General features: G+C 42.7%; 1 protein-coding gene across 2 annotated transcripts in view; it reads right to left on the bottom strand.

Annotated features, from left to right (window-relative positions):
• Positions 1-4,288: 4,288 nt before the first annotated feature.
• Positions 4,289-22,450, bottom strand: part of CCDC92 (coiled-coil domain containing 92) — a 37,322-nt gene continuing 19,160 nt past the window's right edge. Inside the window, exons 2-5 of one of the 2 annotated variants that reach the window (XM_075322649.1) lie at positions 14,988-15,275; positions 11,663-11,825; positions 9,272-9,313; positions 4,289-5,495 (exon numbers count right to left, since the gene is read on the bottom strand). In XM_075322649.1, the coding sequence (XP_075178764.1) occupies positions 4,723-5,495; positions 9,272-9,313; positions 11,663-11,792 (945 nt within the window). In that variant the 5' untranslated portion in view covers positions 11,793-11,825; positions 14,988-15,275 and the 3' untranslated portion in view covers positions 4,289-4,722. The remainder of the gene's footprint in view (positions 5,496-9,271; positions 9,314-11,662; positions 11,826-14,987; positions 15,276-22,450) is intronic. The other variant, XM_075322657.1, reaches the window with a different exon arrangement.

Raw genomic sequence — 22,450 nt, 5'->3', positions numbered from 1 at the left:
TAACGTTGAGCTGTGAAAATAAATACATTTTTCCCCACAAAAATATTGCTTTAGCCCCAAATTGTAATTTTCACCAGGGTTTCAGAAGGAAATAGACCGTACAATTTGTTGAGCAATTTCTCCTGAGTGCCCCAATACCATACATGTATAATTGTGAGCTACTTTTCAGGCTCAGCACAATGCTCAAAAGGTAAGGAGTGCCACATTTCAGTGCAGATTTTACGGTTAGATTTGCGGGTGCCATGTCACATGGGCCAGAACAGCAGAACACCCCATAACTGACCACAGTTTACAAATTACAGCCCTCAATGAATTCATCTAGGGGTACAGTGAATATTCATACCATAGATGTGTAGCATAACTTTATACCACTAGGGGTGTAAAAAGTAATTTAATTTTTATCACAAAAATGTTGATTTATCTCCAGATTTCACATTTTCTTATGGGGAAATGGGTAAAAAAAAAAGCACCAAAATATGTCACAATTTTTGCTGAATGTGGCAATACCCTAAATGTAGCTGTACAGTACTGCTTATCCACACCACAGGGCTCGGGCGGGAAGGAGCGCTATTTAACTCTTGGAGAATAAATTTTCCTACAATAGGTTGCGGACTCCATATACAGAGCCCCTAAGTGGGGCATTTGGATTTTGAAGCACAGAATTTGATGGACTTCTTCGCATGCGGTTACTCCTGTTTTGATACACAGCCAAGATAAGCATTCAGCTGGGGGCTGCAGCCGTATGCTCTGTGCTGTGTATCATTATATGGGGGGACTCTACGTCAAATATTTTATTTATTTTTACTGTACGATATAGACTAGCAGACCGCGCTTGTGATTGGTTGCAGGCACATGCTATCACACAGGCTGGAGGTGCATCTGACTGCAACCAATCACAGATGCCAGGATTGCCGGTGGGCGGCGAAAGCAGTGCATCTGCAATGAAGGTAATGAGCGGTCCTGGAAGTAAACGGGCGGCCGCGAGAACAGTTACAGCCGAGCTGGAGCCTCGATAAGTATGAAGCGCTTGCTTCATTCTTATTTTCTTTATTTTTCCCTTATTTATTATTTTTTATTTCCTGAGTTGCCGGATCAACACCTGGAATCCCAGGCCCAGCACTCAGATACGTTTGAAACTGCGTGGTTCTGGAGTTTTACAGTCCGGGTCCGTCCATCACTAGTAAAAAAAATGACTTGGCAACATAATTCCGTAGATCGCCTAAAAATGTTTTTTTTTTTTTTTTTCCCCTGCCTTTATTTTAATGAATAATAAATAAAAATTCTGAATCCTGTGAATAAAAAAAATTGGTATGTCTTGACATTTTTTGATACCTGTAATTTGTTTCATTCTTGTCTACTTCTGCAATTGTGTGAGGACTTCTATTTGCCATTGTGAGTTGTACTTTTTATTGACACCATTTTAGGGCAAGTGCTGTAACAAAAAGAATGGAAATTGTATCTTTTTTCATTTCAGTTCTCACCTTATAGGATAAATAAATTGTAATATTTTATTAACTTAAGCAATTACGCATGAAGTAATACCAATTGTTTTTTTTTATATTTCAATATTTACATTTAGGGAAAAGAGGGCAGATTTCAAACATTTTTTTCCACTCATTGACTATACAATATTGAAGGTTTTTGAACATTACCAATCTCCTATAAAAAGTCAAGCCACAGGTTGGATTTCATAGTATCAGTTACATGGCAGACACAGTGGCTTTCAGTAAACCCCTGGCTGCAATGGGAATTTGCACACTGAGATTGCATAAAGTGTGGGGAAAGAAGGGGGCAAGGCAAAAAACATCTGAGATTCTGAGCAGGCATGTGCGCGGTGTCACATTTCCTGTCCGAGTACGGATCGTGATGTCCAGACCAACCAAGAATGTTTTGGCACAAGTGAGGCTAAGTGCCGGTCAAGAGACCAGCGGCTAGGTCCGCACATCGCTATCCACATTCGGATCATTAATATCGTACACATGATGCCAGCCTGAGCCTAATAATTCTCTACAAAAATTCTGTGATGTAGAAACAAAACATTATCCTTAATTTTCATTCAGTGTTTATTATCTGAATGTTACAATCTTAGAATTGTTTAGAGCTTTAGTAGGTAAATACGTGAATGTTGAGCTATGGTTTCACATGTTTGTTGCCAGGGACATACAGGTAATGGCTCTAAATAAATGCCACAACTAAACTATATAGGCTAAAGCTTTCAGATCTTGTACCGTGATTAAGATCCATATGTTTAGAGTTCACTTTTAAGGCTGGGGCCACACGGGGATTACTGCGATCCCCTCGCATGACACTCGGCACGTGCTGGCAATATAGCAGAACCGAGTGTCATGCTAGTGTCCCTGCAACGGAGGTCCGACTGCGAGCAGACCTCAGCTGCGGGAGGCGGGCCGGCTCGGAGAAAAGGCACGCCAGCACTGCGGAGGGGAGGGAGGGATTTATCTCCCTCTCTCCTTTGTAGCCGGCTATTGCTATTCTCGCACTGCACTCGCAGTACACCGGTGTATGCGAGTGCAGTGCGATTTTTTTTTTTTTTCTCGCCCCATACACTTGAATAGGTGCGAGAAAATCTAGGATCGCATTACAGTCACAGCATGGTGTGATTGATTTCTCGGTCCGATTAGGGCTGAGAAAATAATCGCTCATGTTCACCGACACACAGGCTAATATTGGTCCAAGTGGAATGAAATGTTTTTCTGTCCGTGTGTCTTAGGCCTAACAGAAAAAACTCTAGCTGCAATTTTCCAAATGCTGCAATAATTTGAAGTAAAGCTTTCTGGATCAGAGCTTGTGGCTTTATCGGTGTAAGGGAAGCAGTTAGTGAAAGTTGGAAGAATCTAATTGTGTCTCGGTTGTGATTCCTTCTGGCGGTCTAAAGTGCCTCTGTGCAGGAAAACCCCCAAATTAATCGGTTCTTTCATCCTCTAGAGTGGTGGGGGTCCCGATGTTGGCCCCCTAGTGGTCACAATGCTAAAGTATATCTATGCCATGACATTCAATGATAGGAATACCCATTTAAGGGTAGGTTTTTTGAAGAAAACGTGTCAACTCTCCTGACATTTCCATTTTTGTAAATACCAGTATTTGTGATAGGGCTTGTTCACATTAGTGTTTAAAAGGAATCTGTCAGTAGGTTTTTGCTATGTAATCTGATGAAGGCATGCTGCAAGAGTTAACATAGAGATTACAGCCAGGTGTCTCTTACCACAAAGTGCGTTTTTGTTTATCAGCAATGTTAGTTTAAACCTCTTAGCATTATCATTAGTGGACTCAAGAGTGTGTGAGCTCAAGTCAGACTTTGCCCCCCTCTGTGGTTAGCAGCTTCTGCCTATAGAAACGTGCTCCGAAAGCCTGGTGTGGGCGGACAAAGCTTTTTCAACTATGCCTCAAGCTAAAACTAAAATCTTTGATGGTCAGAATGGCTGGACCCAATAATCTAAGTGATACACCGGTGGACTCAATCTCCTTGTCTACATCATGCTGCTCTCAGATGAGGTAGCAAAAACCTACTGACATTTTCCCTTTAAATTAGCTGAGTGCAATGTGAGAAAATGTCACATTGCACTTGGACCAATGTTATCAATGTTGCAGTTGAGATGTGGGAGTTTTCCCACAGGCCTAAACGGACTATAGGAAAAAACAAAAACAAAGAATGTATTGGATCATGCGTACCATTACAAGTCATTGGGTGCGTGTGAAACATTAGACTGCACTCGGATGTCATCTGAGTGCAGTGTGATATATGCAGAGACAGGCAATAGAGAAGATGGAGAGATTAATCTCTCCTTCTCACCTGTACTCAGATTCTCAAATGCGAGAGAATCAGAGCGCAGTGGAATGACACTTGGTTCATGCTCATAGCAGAGTTTGAGCCAAGAGTCTTGAGCATCTCCCATGAGATGCTATATGCTAGTGTGACCCAGGCCATAGGGTGATCTTTAGGATACCCAAGACAAGTGTTTAAAGGCATCTTTTCTTAGGACTCTGCAGTATGCTAATCTTCTGATACTCCTGCTACAAATTTGTGAACGGACAATAGATATTAAGCCGTTAAGGGTTTTAGCCATGCACTATGACCTTTTCCAATCTGGGTCAGTCTGGGTAGGGACACACCCCTTTGTCAAGGGAAATGGTGACGCCCAGGTCTCAATTTATTTATAAATATTCAGGAGGTATAATAGAAGGAAAAATGAATTCAGAGAATATCACAGAGAATAAAAATTGGATGATAGAAAGTGGAATTTTGGGTAAATGAAATCTCTAAACACCACCATTGACTTTCAGTAAATTGTCTTATTAAATTGATCAGACATATACATTTATCTGCATGATTTCACGTTCCGCCAGTGAAGGCATCGATATACAGTGTACAGAGTAGAGCAGTATGTGTGAACAGCAGCATACAGCTTGCACACTAGTATTGCGGTGCAGTGGTGCTGCAGGTCTGTGCTCTCGTCAGCATAGTCGGTTATTGGTGGAGGGTTTGGAGCAAGCTTTACACAGCCGGATAGATATTGAGTAGTTTGCCATTAGAAGTTCAGGACTGTGTATTACTTATTACAAAGTGTCTGTTCATATTTGGCATGCAGGGAAATCAAGTAATTGTAAAAATAAAAAGGAAATCAAAATGTAGTGTTTGTATTTATCGGACATGGTAACAGTGCATAAAAAGCGTCATCGACATGAGTTTTACCAGTGGGTAAACATTTATATAGTTCTGTCAGTTCCTGAGTGCTTCCTAACGACTTTGCTTGCATTGACTTGATCCACTGCTAGGGTCTCAACTTCCGGCTGGGGCACATGTTGGCTCTGGACAGAGGTTGCATGTGGGATCCTATGGGCAACCCCAACATGGGCCTTCTGCTTCTTCTCTTTAGCCGGACTACTAGAATCAGAGCGTATTGGAGGGATTACAAGTGGGCGCTCTTTGATGATCTGTGTGTCCACCGTCTGTCTTGCCAGTAAAAATGGGGTGGGATCAGGCATGGCATCTACAGGTTCACGTAGCATTATTTTACGTCCATCTGCCCCGAGCCTATAGACCTCTGCAAAGTCAGCATTAAGGGGCGTGGATAAGCTTTTCTTCATCCTTCTTCTGGGAGTCTCGGGCAGCTTTTCTTTTGGAGGAGATGGCTTGTAGGTGGACATTACTGGGCTTCCTGGAGGAGCGGCTTCAGGGGCTCCGGTAGAGCTGAGCAGCTTCTTCTTGGTTGCATGCAGCTGTGATGTGAGATATGCGATAGTGCTGGCTCTCTGCTCCAGCTCGCTGGACAACATGTTCAGCTTATGGCTTTTTACCTTAAGTTCTTCCAAGTATTTCTTTTCCCTTTCCTTTATTGTATTTTCCAGCACCATTATCATTGCATTTTTCTGCTCAAGCTCCTTTATTAACTCATTGTTCTCTGTTTCTTTGTCTTTAAGCTGAGCTTCCAGTTCTTCACATTTTCTCCTGAGCTCATCGCCTCTTGAAAAACTATCCCCTGTAAATAGATCAAAAATTAACATTATCATTCTGGGGAGAGACTGATTAAGTGTGCTAAATTTCCCTTACTCAGGTATTACATGGTATCGGCTTAACGTACCTAAGTATATTCATATTTGTAATATACTTTTATCATGTACCCCGGCTCCCAGCATCCCAGCATGGACGCTAAACGTGTACATATGGCTACATGAGCTCAATGGGGCAAAGGGAATATTTACTTTGGCCCTCTAACTGGTTGGTTCACCACTTTGCTATAAAATAGAAAAGATCCTCTTGGTGATCGATATCACTATAAAGGCGTCTATTGGGACATATAACGTTTTGGGATATAGGTTAAATGGTTGTCCAACTATGGGGATAATTTAATTCTTACTTAAATACATATATTTTTGGCTAGAAATCAAATTTGTAATGAGGTTTCATTACACATTTTGCACTGATTGCCTCTATAGTCTCTATGTGGCATGGTGTATTGATGGCTGCAAAATGAGTTAACTGAGAATCTGTCAGTGAGCTTATTCTGATAGTCCAATGAGACAGATTCTAACTCTTATCTTCTTTGGGCTCCTCTCAGCTGATTTTAGACCACAGACCACATCAAAGTGGAGTGTGCATGAACGCAGGAAAACAAAGAGCCTAGAAAAGCAGATATCAGAATTGCAAATAAACTAATTTAAAAAATTATTTTATTTTTAGCCCCAAATTTAAAAAAAAAAAAAAAGTCCCTAATGAGTGGACAACCCCATTAAACACAAGCTGTAAATGTAATCTGAACAGAGCCTTGATATACTTTAGTATGGCACCTCTATATGAAGCAATTTAGTTTCACCTTGAAACTAAAGACATACAGAGGTACAGTATGGGCCCATAGATCTGTGTGTATGCGCAGAACTTTTAAAGAGCCACGGTCTTTAAACAATATTATTTTACTGACCAGAAATTGAAGAACAGTCTGTGATCTGAACCTTATATACGTTTACTCTAATTTGAAAGAACAAATTAAAAGAAAATTAAGCAGGTTAAAAGGTATATAAAGCTAATGAGGACACATCTCCTGCCAGCACATACCTCCCCTTCGCTGTACAATGGTTTAGTCCATGCACCATATGAAACAATAAAACATTTATGAAGCTGCACTATTTGTATCCCTCTTGTGTGAGCTCAGATTTCAGTCTGCCAGCAGCACAAAGCATGGACGGGTGCGGTGCTCAAGGGCACTAATGGCCATTCAATCAATATGGAGAGGTCATTGTTCCTTAAGGGTCCAGTTTTCAGCATTTACGTTTGACCCATCAGTGCCGAATGTAACAGGATTACATGAAACATTTATATCTCCTGTAAATCTGTCTTCTGAATCCACAGGGGACACTATGCAAGGATGGCACAGATGCAGCCGAGAGCAGAAGATCAGCTGCTTAGAGACACTTAAAGTGATAGCACGGAGCACTTTACAGCACGATGGGCGAGAAGCAGGTGTATTTCTAACACTATACGTGATGGAAGGTTTCAGAACAACTGGGTTTATTGTTACATCAAATATATGAAATAAATTTTATTAAAAGGGTTGTCCAAGAGCTTTGGAAGAAATATTTTTAGAACATTTGCCGCTAAAAATGAAAAACAAAAACAAAAAACAAAACATTTTTGTGATGAGCTGTAGTTTTGTCCACACCATAGGACAAAACTAAGACTGGAACAACAATGTCCAGCAACCTCTGGCCATGCTTAGAGACTCATAATATATACTATGCCTAGAGACTCATATAATATACAGTGTGTCCACCCATATCCTGTCTACCACCATTAACTTGAGAACGGCGGCAGCTATAGGCATAGAAGTGGTGTCTAGGTATAGTAAAGTAGCCATGAGCTACGCAGTGAAACCACCTATAGTGACACCTGGTGGAAAACAATGGAGTTAGCATTTTTATCACGAAAAGGGAACGAGATAGAGAAAAAAAGTGAATTACAAAGTTGTAGGGCATCATCAATTCAATACGAATCGACACCTTGCATACAGAAATGCTATGATTAGAACATGTAAAACTCACAAGGCTGCGGACGTGAAGCGATACCTCATGGAGACCTTCCTACAAGTCATTGGGTATGGTGGCTGCGTCGAGTGGCCTCCATGCTCACCTGACCTGACCCCATTGGACTTCTTTCTGTGAGGTCACATTAAACAGCAGATGGATTGCGACCCCCTCCACCAACATTGCAGGACCTACAACGACGTATCACAGATGCTTGTGCCAACGCGTCACCTACCATATTGCACAACGTGCAGCAAGATACAGTATGCTGTCCAGAGTCCAGATGTGTATTGCAGCTGACTTTGAGCATCAAAGTTAAATGAGCACCATATGCGTGACCAGCATTTAATGTTTTGGGGGGGGGGTCATGTGTTTCATATCATAGCATTTCTGTATGCAAGGTGTTAATTCGTATTGAATTGATGATACAACTTTGTAATTCACTTTTTTTCTTTATCTCGTTCCGTTTTTGAGATAAAAATGCTAACTCCATTGTTTTCCACCAGGTGGCGCTATAGGTGGTTTCATTGCTTGCGCATGGCTACTTTACTATACCTAGACACCACTTCTATGCCTATAGCTGCCGCCGTTCTCAAGTTAATGGCGGTGGACAGGATATGGGTGGACACACTGTATACTATGCCTAGAGACTGTCATAAAAGCTGTTGCGTTTATACCAGCAGATGACAAAGACCAGGCCAGACAAGGATCGAGTGTGCTGAATAACAGAGCTCTGCATTCCGGTAATGCAAGTGAATGTGTAATTTTCCCACAAGATCTCTGACCCCTTATGTGCCTTGCCATGTGATGAAGCGAATATTCTTCTACAATTTTTGGGGCCAATAAAATTAAAAATGATCCCTCCATTACATTAACATGGTATATTATAGTAAATTCTAAAGGCAAAGAGGAATGCTGTGAAAGAAGATATATCTTATATCTAACTGCAGCGGTCCTAGAAATGTATAATGCTGTTACTTCGCCGGCATTTCTTGCTGAAAACAACAAACAGAGGAGTTGTCTGAGAGTGTAAGAAATGTGAAACTGAAAAAAATGTTGCAAATTAAACAAAACAAAAAACGTAATTACCAACCTATTAAACCCCATCTCTCCAGCATTCTGTAGGGAAGATGCTGCACATCTACATGACTGCTGCAGGCAATCACTAGCTGTACATGGTAGCAGTGAGTCTAGAGATTGGCTGCAGTTTCATATTATAGCAACAGAATAATGAATAAAAGCCTGGGAGGACACCAGAGAAGTGCGGGATTTGACAAGTAATATTTGTTTTTTTTATATTTATTACATTTCATATTGCCAGGTTCATTTCTTGAACTCTCAGACACCTTTAAAACACGTTATCTGATTAACAGTAGTTAGAAACCAGTGTTTCCAGTCCTACAATTCCAATTACAATAAAGTCCCACTCTTTTCTTCACAGACTAGAGGAATGTCAGCGGGGCTGTGATAGATGACTACAAAGACCGCAGTGTGAGCGCGCGGAGTCCAAGCTGGCGCAGTTCACAGCCTTTTCTTACAAGTCTACTTATGTATTACACTCAGCCTAACGGAACCTACTGGATCAGTAATGAAATGTTTCCCTGTTCTGTCCTTTGTTGAATAGATGAATATTAGACCATGGACAACTAATAAAATCCTCAATTTGTAAAAAGGAAATAAATAATCAAAAACCATAAAAAGAAAATGCCCCATTAACTGATAAAGCTTAATTTTTTACCTGTCTGATCGGAGGTTTTAAGCGTCAGTTCATACGTTAGATCTGTAGGTTAAGAAGACAGAAGATGGTTGAGAATCGGAGACATGAAATTAGTTGAACTTTTATTGTCCATAAATTGCATCTCCATTACAGTATAAGGGCCAGGTGAACCTAAAGTATAAGGCATGTAGATAGGAACAGTTGGAGGGATGTATCCTGATGGTAAAGCTGGTGTCACACTAAGCGACAGCGACAACGACGTCGCTGTTACGTCACCATTTTCGGTGACGTAACAGCGACCTTGTAAGTCGCTGTTATGATCGCTGCTTAGCTGTCAAACACAGCAGAAGCAGCGATCATAACGTCGCTACATGTGCAGAGAGCAGGGAGCCGCGCTTAGCGCTGGCTCCTTGCTCTCCTAGGTGCAGTACACATCGGGTTAATTAACCCGATGTGTGCTGCAGCTACATGTCACAGTGCAGAGAGCAAGGAGCCGCACGCACTGCTTAGCGCTGGCTCCTTGCTCTCCTTGCTACAGTATACATCGGGTTAATTACCCGATGCATACTGCAGCCACATGTCACAGTGCAGGAGCCGGCACTGGCAGCAAGAGCGGAGGCTGGTAACCAGCGTAAACATCGGGTAACCAGGGAAAGGTCTTCCCTTGGTTACCCGATGTTTACGCTGGTTACAGCTTACCGCAGCTGCCAGTGCCGGCTCCTGATCGCTTCATTTCGTCGCTCTCTCGCTGTCACACACAGCGATGTGTGTGTCACAGCGGGAGAGTGACGACCAAAAAATGAAGCTGGACATTCAGCAACGACCGGCGACCTCACAGCAGGGGCCAGGTCGTTGCTGGATGTCACACACGGCGACAGCGACGGGACGTCGCTGCAACGTCACAGAAAATGGTGACGTAGCAGCGACGTCGTTGTCGTCGTCGTTATGTGTGACACCAGCTTAAGGCTCCTCACATATCTTCCTGTTCCCACAGATTCCTGGGTCTGTCTGGGTTTCCTCAATTTGTATACATGATTTTAAGCGTTTTTAATCACTAGTGGTACCTATTGTATCAACTACACTCCACAGCACTGAAATTGCAACATCAAGAAGGAAGAGTCAATGGATAGACATATTAGTGATATGAAAGTTTGGCACTACATTGATTTGGTGGGGGAATCAGTGGTAGGATCATGTCTCCAAAGTATCCCAGAATTTTTTTTTATTTTTCAATACAAAAAGCTCAGCTGCATACTGCCCTTCCTCCTGTGAGTAGCCATGTGGCCTAAAAGACCTACCATGGCCTACAGCATCTCCAGACCTGTTCACATTGAGCACATCTCAGACGTCATTGGTTGGCAATTGCAAGGGGACCTCTGCCAGCAGTGGATCCTAATGATTTGAGGCCCAAATGCATTCAGCGATGCAGAACATTCATCAGACTACCATTAATAACCTCATTGATAACAGGCAGGGTATGTAAATGCTTATAGTTCTGTTCGTGATGCTCACACACCATACTGAATAAATCGAGATGCCCATCCTTCCATCACTTGTATATCATTAACAAATGTATTAATCTTGTGATTTCCATAATTCACCAATTTTTCCTTCTTGATGTTACAATTTCAATGTTGAGGAGTGTACATGTTTAGGACATGGTTAAATTTCCAGCACAAAAACCCATAAGTGTCCTAGTGTTTGAGCAACACAAATGTAGCCAATCCTAGCCACTCCTATGCCAACGTTTTGAAAAGTGCGTGGTGATCGCATGGCCAAGTGCACCCAACAAGTTCACCATAATTTACATTACAAAAGTGGCATAACTTACAACAGAAATGTTCTCCTGCTGCTGAAATAATAACCTTTATGGCAGTGGAAGATGGCAGATGAAAGGCGAGCCAAATTCATTGAAAGATGCATACCACCTAATGAAATTGGCGCACCTTACTACAGCGCTACTAAAGAGCCCTGAGCATGGGGACAAGTGTCCTCTGAGTGTTTCCGCTATGGCCTCTGCTTGATTGACAAGTCTCCCTCTAAGGCCAGTTTCACATATTTGTTTATCATGAACCTAGTATGTACTGTGATGTATAGACTATATAGCCTTTAAGCTGCCAGGTTCAGGTCAGTCCATGCATCCTGGTATCAGACTACGATATATGGATTTATGTAACTAGTCTAAGTGGGCCTCCCCTGCAGGCTCAGCTTGGCAAGTCTCTGCCCATCTGTGACAGACTATGATGCTGGTTTTGTACATGCGCATTGTGCGATTTAGTTCAGGTCAGATCTGCGGCTGATTCATGCGTCGAGCTGGCGGGGCGGGGGGGGGGGGTGTAACCATTACAGACTATTAACTCACAGATATCACACCCTGCTTTACAATCCTCCCCTCTTGTTCTCCATTCTTACCTGTGCAGTGCTGCTGTAGCCGGCGGATTTCAGCGTGTAATCCTTTCAGTGTATTGGCATGCTCCTGCTGGAGAAACAACAGGTTCTTTTGGGCACTCTGTAATTGATTTTCCAGGTTAGAAGTGGCCATCTTGATCACTTTTAAGGGGAGGAAAGTGTGAGGCTGTGATAGAAGAAAAAAAGAATATATAGGATCAATTGTGCTGCACATATTGGGGTCACCAATTACAGTAAGTTTTAACTGAACTCAGTATGGAGAATAAAAAAAAAAAAAAGTAAATGTGTATACAGTACAGACCAAACGTTTGGACACACCTTCTCATTTAAAGAGTTTTCTTTATTTTCATGACTCTGATAATTGTAGATTCACATTGAAGGCATAAAAACTATGAATTAAGACATGTGGAATGAAATACTTAACAAAAAAGTGTGAAACAACTGAAAATATGTCTTATATTCTAGGTTCTTCAAAGTAGCCACCTTTTGCTTTGATTACTGCTTTGCACACTCTTGGCATTCTCTTGATGAGCTTCAAGAGGTAGTCACCGGAAATGGTTCTCACTTCGCAGGTGTGCCCTGTCAGGTTTAATAAGTGGCATTTCTTGCCTTATAAATGGGGTTAGGACCATCAGTTGTATTGTGCAGACGTCTGGTGGACACACAGCTGATAGTCCTACTGAATAGACTGTTAGAATTTGTATTATGGCAAGAAAAAAGCAGCTAAGTAAAGAAAAACGAGTGGCCATCATTACTTTAAGAAATTAAGGTCAGTCAGGCCATGTTTTGCACACATAGACTTCCTGGGGTACACACTAAATGAAAACTAGACATGAATGGCGGCTATGTATCTCTGCCTGATAAGTTTCTGCGCCCATTTAACTTAATCGAATATGCTTTCAAAACTATTTGTTAACAGTTCACTTTTTTGGACCCTTTTTAAAAATAGGTCCATGGACCCCAGGTGATCATCTGTAAAAATAATTGTCAATAAGTGTTTAATATCCCTCTCTGCCTCACCAGCACAAAGAAAGCAACCAGTACACAGTGCCCATTTAGATCAATGGCTCTCGGTGTAATACTGGTCCAGACGGGTCATCCAGAACAAGTCTATCGGCAACAAAGAAAAAGAATTTTCTGTAGATGGTTTTCATAAGCGATTCGCATTGATGTAGGTTTTACTTTCATTAATGTGACGGATCTGTTGGACCTCGCACGTCCAGCCTGTCTGTTGTTGGAATAATGTACATACCATTCACAGTAGACAAGTTTGGACAGCGCTCTGTGTATTAACTATATGGCCTGAATAATATTATCTCCACCATCACTATGCGGCACTGCCATAGCAATAATATGTGTACTGCACAAATCCTCACCGTGGTTTTAACTCTATGGGTACTGTACAAATCCGAACCTTGGTACCCTTCTTACAGTGTCTACAGGGGCACGTTGTATTGTCCTCTGCTGCAGGGGGAGACTGGGAGAGATCAGAAGACCTGAGCTGTCTTCTTCTGGGTGTGTCTCAGAACAATGGTGAGCGCACAGCTGACAGAATACTTCCCGACACAGGCCCCGTATATTGAAGGCTCTATGCATTTTCTATAAAACATCAGCTAATTTAATTTATGATAATCAGCACTAACTGACCACATGGAGCATTGCAGACAATATACGGTACAATTAACAGCTACACGAGCCAAACTTCCAAAAAGTCACCAGGAACAGGCAGTGTGTATATCTATAGAATGTGTATATGTTATTGTGTGCATGAATATATAGTGTGTGCATATATGTACAGAGTGTATGTAATATATATATTAGTATGCATGAATATAGTGTGCGGATTAGGATATAGTGTGTATATATAGGGAATGAGTATATGTATAAATGTATATAGTGTGTGTGTGCATGAATATAGTGTGCACATATATGTACAGAATGTGTATACTGTGTATAACCTGTATATTGTATGTGAATATCTATACAGTGTGAACATAAAAAAGTGTATATATGAAATATATGAACAGAGAACGTGTCTGCCTGCACAGAGCAAGCGACTGCCTGCACAGAGAGCGAGCGACTGCCTGCACAGAGAGCGAGCGACTGCCTGCACAGAGAGCGAGCGACTGCCTGCACAGAGAGTGAGAGCCTGCCTGCACAGAGAGCGAGCGACTGCCTGCACAGAGAGCGAGCGACTGCCTGCACAGAGAGCGAGCGACTGCCTGCACAGAGAGTGAGAGCCTGCCTGCACAGAGTGAGTGTCTCCCTCACAGAGCGAATGACTGCCTACACAGAGAGTGAGTGACTGGCTGTAGAGAGTCAGTGCCTGCCCGCACAGAGCCAATGCCTGCCTGCACAGAGCGAATGTCTGCAACATCTGGAAGTGACACTGAGCCACACTGGATAAGAGAGCTGTGTACATCGCTGTGGCATATGGTGCCACGTGATAAATAACAGAAATTGTAAACGACTTCATACATTGTAAAGTGATGTACTGCAGACTCCTGTGACTAAGAAAAGCCCTCATCACATAGTTACAGATGCAAATTCCCCAAATTTTATCATGAACAAAAACAGAAAAAAAAAAAAAACAAAACAAAAAGCCGCTTGATGAGGTTTTTTTGTTGTTGTCAAACAAGATGAAGCAAATCAAGCAAGCGGTCTCTGCGGGAGATATGAGATGAAACGCACGTGGCCCGAGCCATAAACCTAGCTTAACTCAATATGTCCTAATAATATTGGACGACTTCTTGAGGAGGGAAACTTTTCTTTTTCGGTGACTTGCTGTTAATATATACCATAAGCCTCTGTAGGTAACAAAGATGATATCAGCGCCTCCTCCCAGGGCAGGGCATATGGACACTCCTAACACCCTTTGTTTTCTCCATTAATAGCATAATACATATAAGCTGACCCAGTTCTTCCCGGTGTAGCCATTCTTCTGACGGGATGCTCTACAGACAGGATGCCTGGCCGTATTAACAAAGCCAAGAAGAAGAAGGCGCTAGTGTCTGTATGCGGGATGCTGAGGGGAATGCTAGGAAGGATCAGGTAGCGGAGCTGTGGAGGGAGGTTATAATTAGAAGCCAATGAATCATTTTTGGACACTGTGAGGCGCAGCAGGGACATATATAACACCATTATATTACACCCTGACATCTCTGTGTCTTGCGGTATCACCTAACATCAAAGTGAACAAATCATGATGCTACCGGCCAGGACATAGTTTTTCCATCTGCAATGCGGATCACCAGATCTCCACTTACAATCCCTCTGTAACCCGTAACAAGGAAATCTACATTGCAATATCAGAGATCCAAGTCATTACCTCCTGTGGGAGAATATCCTCGCCTCCTGTAGATTTCAGCACCACGTGTAGAGGGTCAGCTCATGAGGAAGTGCGGCAGTGCTGTACACACACTGGGGACCGATGACACTGGATGTACGCAGAGACTGCAACGTGTCCCCACCCTGTCATATACAGAGCACAGCCAGATGCGAAGCCCCTTGTCCTCCAGTGATCAGGGAAAGAAAACGCCCTTCACATCCCGGGGGTATGATATGGATCGCTTATTCCCAGGCAATGCCCCGCATACTGATGACGGAAGATGGAAGGCTGGAAAAAAAAAAAATAGAAAAGCTCTGCCCCTCCTTCACATCAGAAGTAGATCAAATGTATTGCTACCCAGTGCTAAAAATACAAGCCGTCTCATGCCTGCATCTGCAGACGGTCCAGCCAAACCCACACCATTGCCACGAAGAGTTAATGCAGCGATGATCTCACATAGGACATTAGGTTTTCTACAAGTTCCATTATATTCACAGCACACAGTTCTGCCCAAACCATTCAGATACAAGAAGAACAATGCAGTAAAATAACAGATACATCAGATTGTACCTGAAGATACCAAATTCATTGTTTTATTAACGGATGATATTCATTAAGAATCAAATAGACACAAAAGACGTCTGGTATAAATGGTAATTATTATTATTATGCTGAATCAGACAAATCGGTATTTTTCACAGGGATTGTTTGTAAAAGGTTATTCCATCTTCCTATATTAGTAAAATTGTAAGGTGCACATAAAACAAGCAACACTGCAATTTACTTATTAAAATTCCTCTTTGTTCTCGAGTATGGAAGGATTTCTAATCTTGTTTATTTCTCATTACCTAGGTTACCGGCCACTGCTGCAGTATGAGAAAAAAGTAGTAATTCCAGCTCCCATTAAAATTAGTTTTAGTGTTCTTTTATTCCATCAAAAGTAGAAAATAGTGAACAATTTTTTTTAAAAAAAGCGATGTGTTTTGACTGCACACAGGCACTGCTGCAGTTTAACAGTTGCAGCTTAACATGTGCAGTGCTTACAAGCTCTTTCCAATATGGATTGTAAGCACTGCTCTGAAGCTGGTTCAAACTACTGTAGAACACTTTTAGCTACCAAACCTGGCCGGCTTCAATGGCACTGTGCTCCTCAGATGGTTCGGAGGCAAAGCTGCTTTATATAGCAGCATCGGAGAGCTCACAGTTCAGGTCAGCGGCAAGACAATGTCAAGGAGGGGCACACAATGCCCCAGCAAGCAGGAAGCTGAGAGGCATCTATCCAGTCTGATCCTGTTAAGCTTGGTGTAACTATGCATGGTTAAACATTTCAGGGCACCCTCCCACCCATTTGTTTTCTCTCCACCTCTGCTTTTATTTGTCAATCAAAAAAGGAAGGAGGTTGTAGACAGAAAGGAGACGGTTCGCCGGCAACAGCGACGTCACTAGGCAGGTATGTGTGAAGGGTGTTAGCGATGTTGTGCGCCACCGTCAGCGATTTGCCCGTGACGCACAACCGACGCGCGCTAGTGATATCGCAGCGTGTAAAGTGCCCTATACACTCAGCTTTAAATATTAGATATGAGGATAAATGAGAATCCAATTAGGATGTGAATACCCTCAAATTTAAGCGGAGTAAGAACTTAGGAATTACAGCTCTTTAATATGTAGCTGCCTCTTGAGGGATCAAAACTAATTGGATAATTATCTCACTAAGCTCTTTAATGGGCTGCATTATTATCTCTTATTATCCATCATCAAATAAGCAGGTAAAAGGTCTGGAGCTGATTCCAGGTGTGGCATTTAAGCTTGGAAGTTATTGCTGTGAACCCACAACATGTGGTCTAAGGAGTTCTCAATCGAAAAGAAACAAAGTGTCATTAGGCTGAAAAAAGAAAAAGAAATCCACGAGAGAGATAGCAGAAATGTTAGGAGTGGCTAAATAAAGAGTTTGGTACCATTCTAAAAAAACAAAAACAAATATAACCTCACTAGTAGAGGTAGACGGACCTGAAGTTTGGTGTTCAATACGAATTTAGACTTTTCCAAGAAAACAAAGTTTGGGTTTGGAGTTTGGGTGCTTCACAAATGCAAACCACTTGCACGAGGATCGCTGTGCTTGGGTATGCACGGTGCTCAGGCCTGTGCGAGCCGCTTGCAGTGTTTGATCAGCTCGTACTTGGCGTAACTACACCATGATCAGATGTAGTGTGCATGAAAAAAAAAAAAAAAATGAAAACCCTAGACACCCTCCACCAGACGTTTTCTGATTATGGCTGGCGCATGTGGGAGGAAACCCGAACTGCCAATCAGTATCTTCGACTAAAGTTCAGGTCAAGTCCTGGTCTGAAACCAAACTTTAAAAAAAGTTCAGCTGGACCAGCAGAACCTGAACTTCCATGGGTCCACTCATCTCTACTCACTGGTGAGCTTGGGAACTCAAAAGCAGTGGTGAATGATCATACAATCCTTTTCATAATGAAGAAGAAAAAAAATCTTTCACAACAACAACCCAACACTCTCCAGGAATTAGGTGTTTCAGTATCTAAGTCTACAATAAAGGGAAAACTTCATGAGAGCAAATATTCACCCCGAGGTGCAAACCATTCCATTAGGCCCTGTGCGCACTAGAAAATGGAATTTTCTTCAGAAAATTCAACAGGCTCTTAAAGATTTCCGCACCTGCGGGAAAAAAAAAAAAACGCAAAAAATCCGCAGGAAAATTTGCATGCGGTATGTTGCGTATTGGTGCGGAATTGTCCCAGGTTGTTCCCTGCGGGATTTCACAGTTCTCCCCGCTCCTACTGTCTGTGGTGCTGAAGTCTCCGGGCCGTGCTTTTGTCCCGTGCAGCTGCCTCCGGTGCACTGCTGTTTGCGGGTCAGCTGTGCACTGCATAACTGCATATGCATGAGCCGGCCTGGAAGCAGGAGAGCAGTGTCTGGAGGAAGCCTCGCAGGATAAAATGAGTATAAGATCAGCGGTGACTTCAGTCAGCTGATGTGCAGTGACCGCTGGAGTCCTCCACCTGTCACTGCTGATCCCGGCGGCTCACTTCACTTGCGTCCTGACCCTCACAGTAAGCAGTCATGGTCTATGGCGCTCACTGTGAGTGCCAGGTGTAGCAGAGCTGGAAGAGTCGTGGGACATCTTGTGGATTACGTCGGACCTGGAGGGCTGTTATTAGGGGTTAATAAAGTGGTGAAAGAGGGTTTTTTTTTGTCTTATTTCAAATAAAGGATTTTTGGGGTGTTTGTGCTTATTTACTTTCACTTACAGTTTAGTGATGAGGGGGTGTCATATAGACGCCTGCCATCACTAAACTAGGACTTAGTGACAGCTATGGGCTGCTGCCATTAACTGCATTACCCCGATTGCCACCGCATCACGGCAATGGGGAGAGTCGGGAAAAGTCTGCGGCAATTCCGGGCGGCTGCTGGCTGATATTTTTAGGCTGGGGGGCTCCCCATAACGTGGGGCTCCCCAGCCTGAGAATACCAGCCCCCAGCTGTGAGCCTTTATCCTGGCTGGTTATCAAAATTGGGGGAACCGCACGCTGTTATTTTTTAATTATTTATTTCTTTATTTTACTGCAAGATATAGACCCGCCCACTGGCGGCTGTGATTGGTTGCACCGAGACAGCTGTCACTCAGCGTGGGTTGTGTCTGCCTGCAACCAATCACAGCCACCGGTGAGCAGGGAAGGAGTGAATACAAGATGGAATAATGAGCGGCGGCTCTGGAAGATGAAAGAGCCGCCGCGGGAGCAGTGTGACAGCCGCCCGGTCATTGGTAAGTATGAAGCGCTTGCTCCTACCCCTTTGGGCTAGATTCTGTTCCCCATAAATTTTATATGGGTAGCAGCATCTGGCCAGATACTGGGGATCAATCCTCCGCCGACCCAGAGTCAGCGGGTGATTGATCTGCCAGCCCTCAAAACCGCAGGTACCTGCGGAAAAGAAGTGACATGCAATTGTTTTTGCTGCGGGAATCCCTCAGCAAAACTTGCAGCTGTCAAAATCCTCATAGTGCGCACAGCATTTTTTTTTCCCCATAGGTTTTGCTGGTGAATCACTGTAGAGATGTTATGAACATTTTGTACAGCGAAACATGCAGCAAATCCGCAGGAAATCTGCGGCAAAAACCAGCAAGTGCGCACAGGGCCTTAAATCAGCATTAAAACTAAAAAGGACAGGTTAGACTTTGCCAAAAAAACATCTAAAGAAGCTGCCCAGTTGTGGAAAAGAATTCTATGGACAGATGAAAATAAGATCAACTTGTATGAAAATGATGGGAAGAAGAAAGAAGGGGAGAAAGGTTGGACCAGCACATGATCCAAAGCACACCACATCTTCTGTAACACATGGTGGAGGCAGTGTGATGGCCGGCATGAATGGCTTCCAATGGCACTGGGTTACTAGTGTTTATTAAGGATGTGACTGAAAACAGAAGCAGCCGCATGAATTCTGAAGTGTACAGGGCGATACTTTCTGTTCAGATTCAACCAAATGCAGCAAGGTTCATTGTTGGACAATGACCCAAAACATACTGCAAAAGCAACCCAGGAGTTTAAGGCAAAAAAGTGGAATATTCTGCAATGGCCGAGTCAATCAACAGATCTCAATCCCATGCTTAAGACAAAATTTAAGGCAGAAAGATCCAGAGACAAGCAACAACTGAAGTCAGCTGCAGTAAAGGCCTGACAAAGGACTTGACAAAATCAACAAAAGGTAAAAGCTTGTGATCATAGTAGAAGCTGGGAGTTTTTTCATATCCGGAGGGTGCATCTCCAGCTGGTGCAGAACAGCAACAAATGATCAGATTGGAAACAGAAAATCAGCACTTCCATCTGGGCAGATCAAATAAAGTTCTTCTTTAGTGGTTATGCATTAAAAAAAACAGTATGCATAGGATTCCATGGCATCACAGGTTCAAAACTTTTTCTTAGGCATTTCCGGCTACAAGAACCCTTAGTTATAGCATAACAAAACTATCTATAAATGCCTTATTATACCCTAAAGGACCAATCACAATGGGGTACAAAAGTGACCAACGAGAAACCATCTTATATTTCAATATCTTATTGACCATGAGTTCACCCATACATTATATTCACAAAATATATCAATAACTGTGCTTCCCTTATCATTGGATATGAAAACAAAAAAATTTATTATATATAAATATATATATATATATATATATATATATATATATATATATATATATATATATATATATATATATATATATATATATACACATACATATACACACATACATGCGCACACACACACACACACACACACACACACACGTGCATGTCACAAAAGACGAAACTAGTGTTTGGGGACGGTCATAACTGGAGTCTAGACTTGCGACAGTCATTGCCCGCAAAGGATTCTCCACGCAGTGATAGAAATTAACGTTTTATCTATGGTAAAGTAACTCTGTCCCATTATTTTGAACCCCTGAAATGAGGAGACTTTGTAGAAAAATGGTTGCAACTCCTAAAAGTTTCACAGGATATTTTTGCTCAACTCCTTTTGAGTTGACCTGAAAGTCTGCTCTTCAACTGCATCTCAGGCGTTTCATTTTAACTCAAAAATAGTGACAAATCCCGAAGATTCAGTCACTGTCCATATACCTCTGGACCAAACTATTTGTGTCATGTGTTTACTCTACGTTTAATAAAGCTAGTTTTATTCATCAACGTATGTTTTTATTTTTTTTGGGACCTGCTTATTGCTTTTTATGATGAGTTAAGACAAAAAAATCAATCAATTGTGTGCATGAGATTTCTGAAATCCCAGATTTTGCAGGTACTGTAAAAAGCAGCTTTTAATTTGCAAAAAAAAATACAGCAAGAACACAATGTGTGAACATAGGCTCAGGGTACATGCCTACAATGGGTTTTTGAAACGTATTTTCACTTCGTCAAAAACGCAGCATTTTACAGTTCAAGTTCTTTTTTACGCTGCGTATACTGACCTGCAGTACATTTTTCCAAGCTACTGTACAGCATGGCAATTTCTCTTGCAGGTGCAGTTTTCTGAGTGAAATTTCCGCATAGACTTGCATTAGGCCATGTACGCACGTTGCGTTTTTTTTCTGCGTTTTGGCTGCGTTTACAACTGCACTGTCATTGACAAAATGCATGCGTTCTGCTTCCCCAGCAAAGTCTATGAGATTCATGCAAAATCCGTGAGCACGATGCCTTTTGAAACGCAGCGTTTTGATTGTCAAAAATTTGACAAAATCACAGCGTTTAGAAAAGCAGCATGTCACTTCTTTTGTCTGTTTTGGCAGCATTCTACACCCATTGAAATCAATGAGTTGTAGAAAATCGCTGCCAAAATGTGAAGCAGTGCGTTTGCTCTGCATTATTGTTGCGATCCGCATGTTTGTTTTGACATAACAAAGGCAGGTCTTTCGGTCTCTATTCTCTCTCTGTCGGTCGGTCTCTCTCTCTCTCTATGTATCTCTCTGTCCATGTCGATCTCTCCCTCCCACCCGCTCTCTCATACTCACCGATCCACGATCACCAGCGCGGCGCTGCACATCGTTCACAGTGTGGCGGCTTCTCCTCTTTTGAAAAAGCCGGACGCTCATTAATCCATCTCGTATTCCCTGCTTCCCCCGCCCACCGGCGCCTATGATTGGTTGCAGTCAGACATGCCCCCATGCTGAGTGACAGCTGTCTCACTGCAACCAATCAGAGCCACCGGTGGGTGTGTCTATATTGAGCAGTAAAAAATAAATAAATAAATAATTGAAAAAAAACCCCGACATGCGGTCCCTCCAATTTGGATACCAGCCAGGGTAAAGCCACACGGCTGAAGGCTGGTATTCTCAGGATGGGGAGCTCCACGTTATGGGGAGCCCCCCAGCCTAACAATATCAGTCAGCAGCCACCCAGAATTGCCATATCCATTAGATGCGACAGTCCTGGGACTTTACCCGGCTCATCTCGATTTGCCCTGGTGCGGTGGCAAATGGGGTAATAAGGAGTTAATGGCAGCAGCTCATAGCTGCCACTAAGTCCTAGGTTAATCATGGCAGGCGTCTCCCCAAGATACCTTCCATGATTACACATACACCCGAAAAATCCTTTATTTGTAATGAAAGACAAAAAAACACCCTCTTTCACCACTTTATTAACCCCTCAAAAACACCTCCAGGTCCGACGTAATCCACGCAAGGTTCCACGATGCTTTCAGCTCTGCTACATTGGAAAGCATTGTTGATCTTAGGGAGATCAACATATCCACTGCGGAGACACCATCACGTGTTTCTCAACGCAGTGATTCTAGAGCAAAGCCCCCTGGGAAGTATGCAAATGAGAAAGCCGCGGAGACACCATCACATGTTTCTCAACGCTGGCAGGAAACTAGCCAGGTCTTTCACCGGGAAGGAACAACCATGGGAAGGGCAGTCTCCAGTCAAGGAGACCACCTATACCAAACAT

The sequence above is a fragment of the Anomaloglossus baeobatrachus genome, chromosome 1 (assembly GCF_048569485.1).
Source record: "Anomaloglossus baeobatrachus isolate aAnoBae1 chromosome 1, aAnoBae1.hap1, whole genome shotgun sequence".
Classification (NCBI taxonomy): domain Eukaryota; kingdom Metazoa; phylum Chordata; class Amphibia; order Anura; family Aromobatidae; genus Anomaloglossus; species Anomaloglossus baeobatrachus.
Note: the sequence above shows the minus strand (reverse complement) of the source record. Positions and strands in the feature narration are given on the sequence as shown.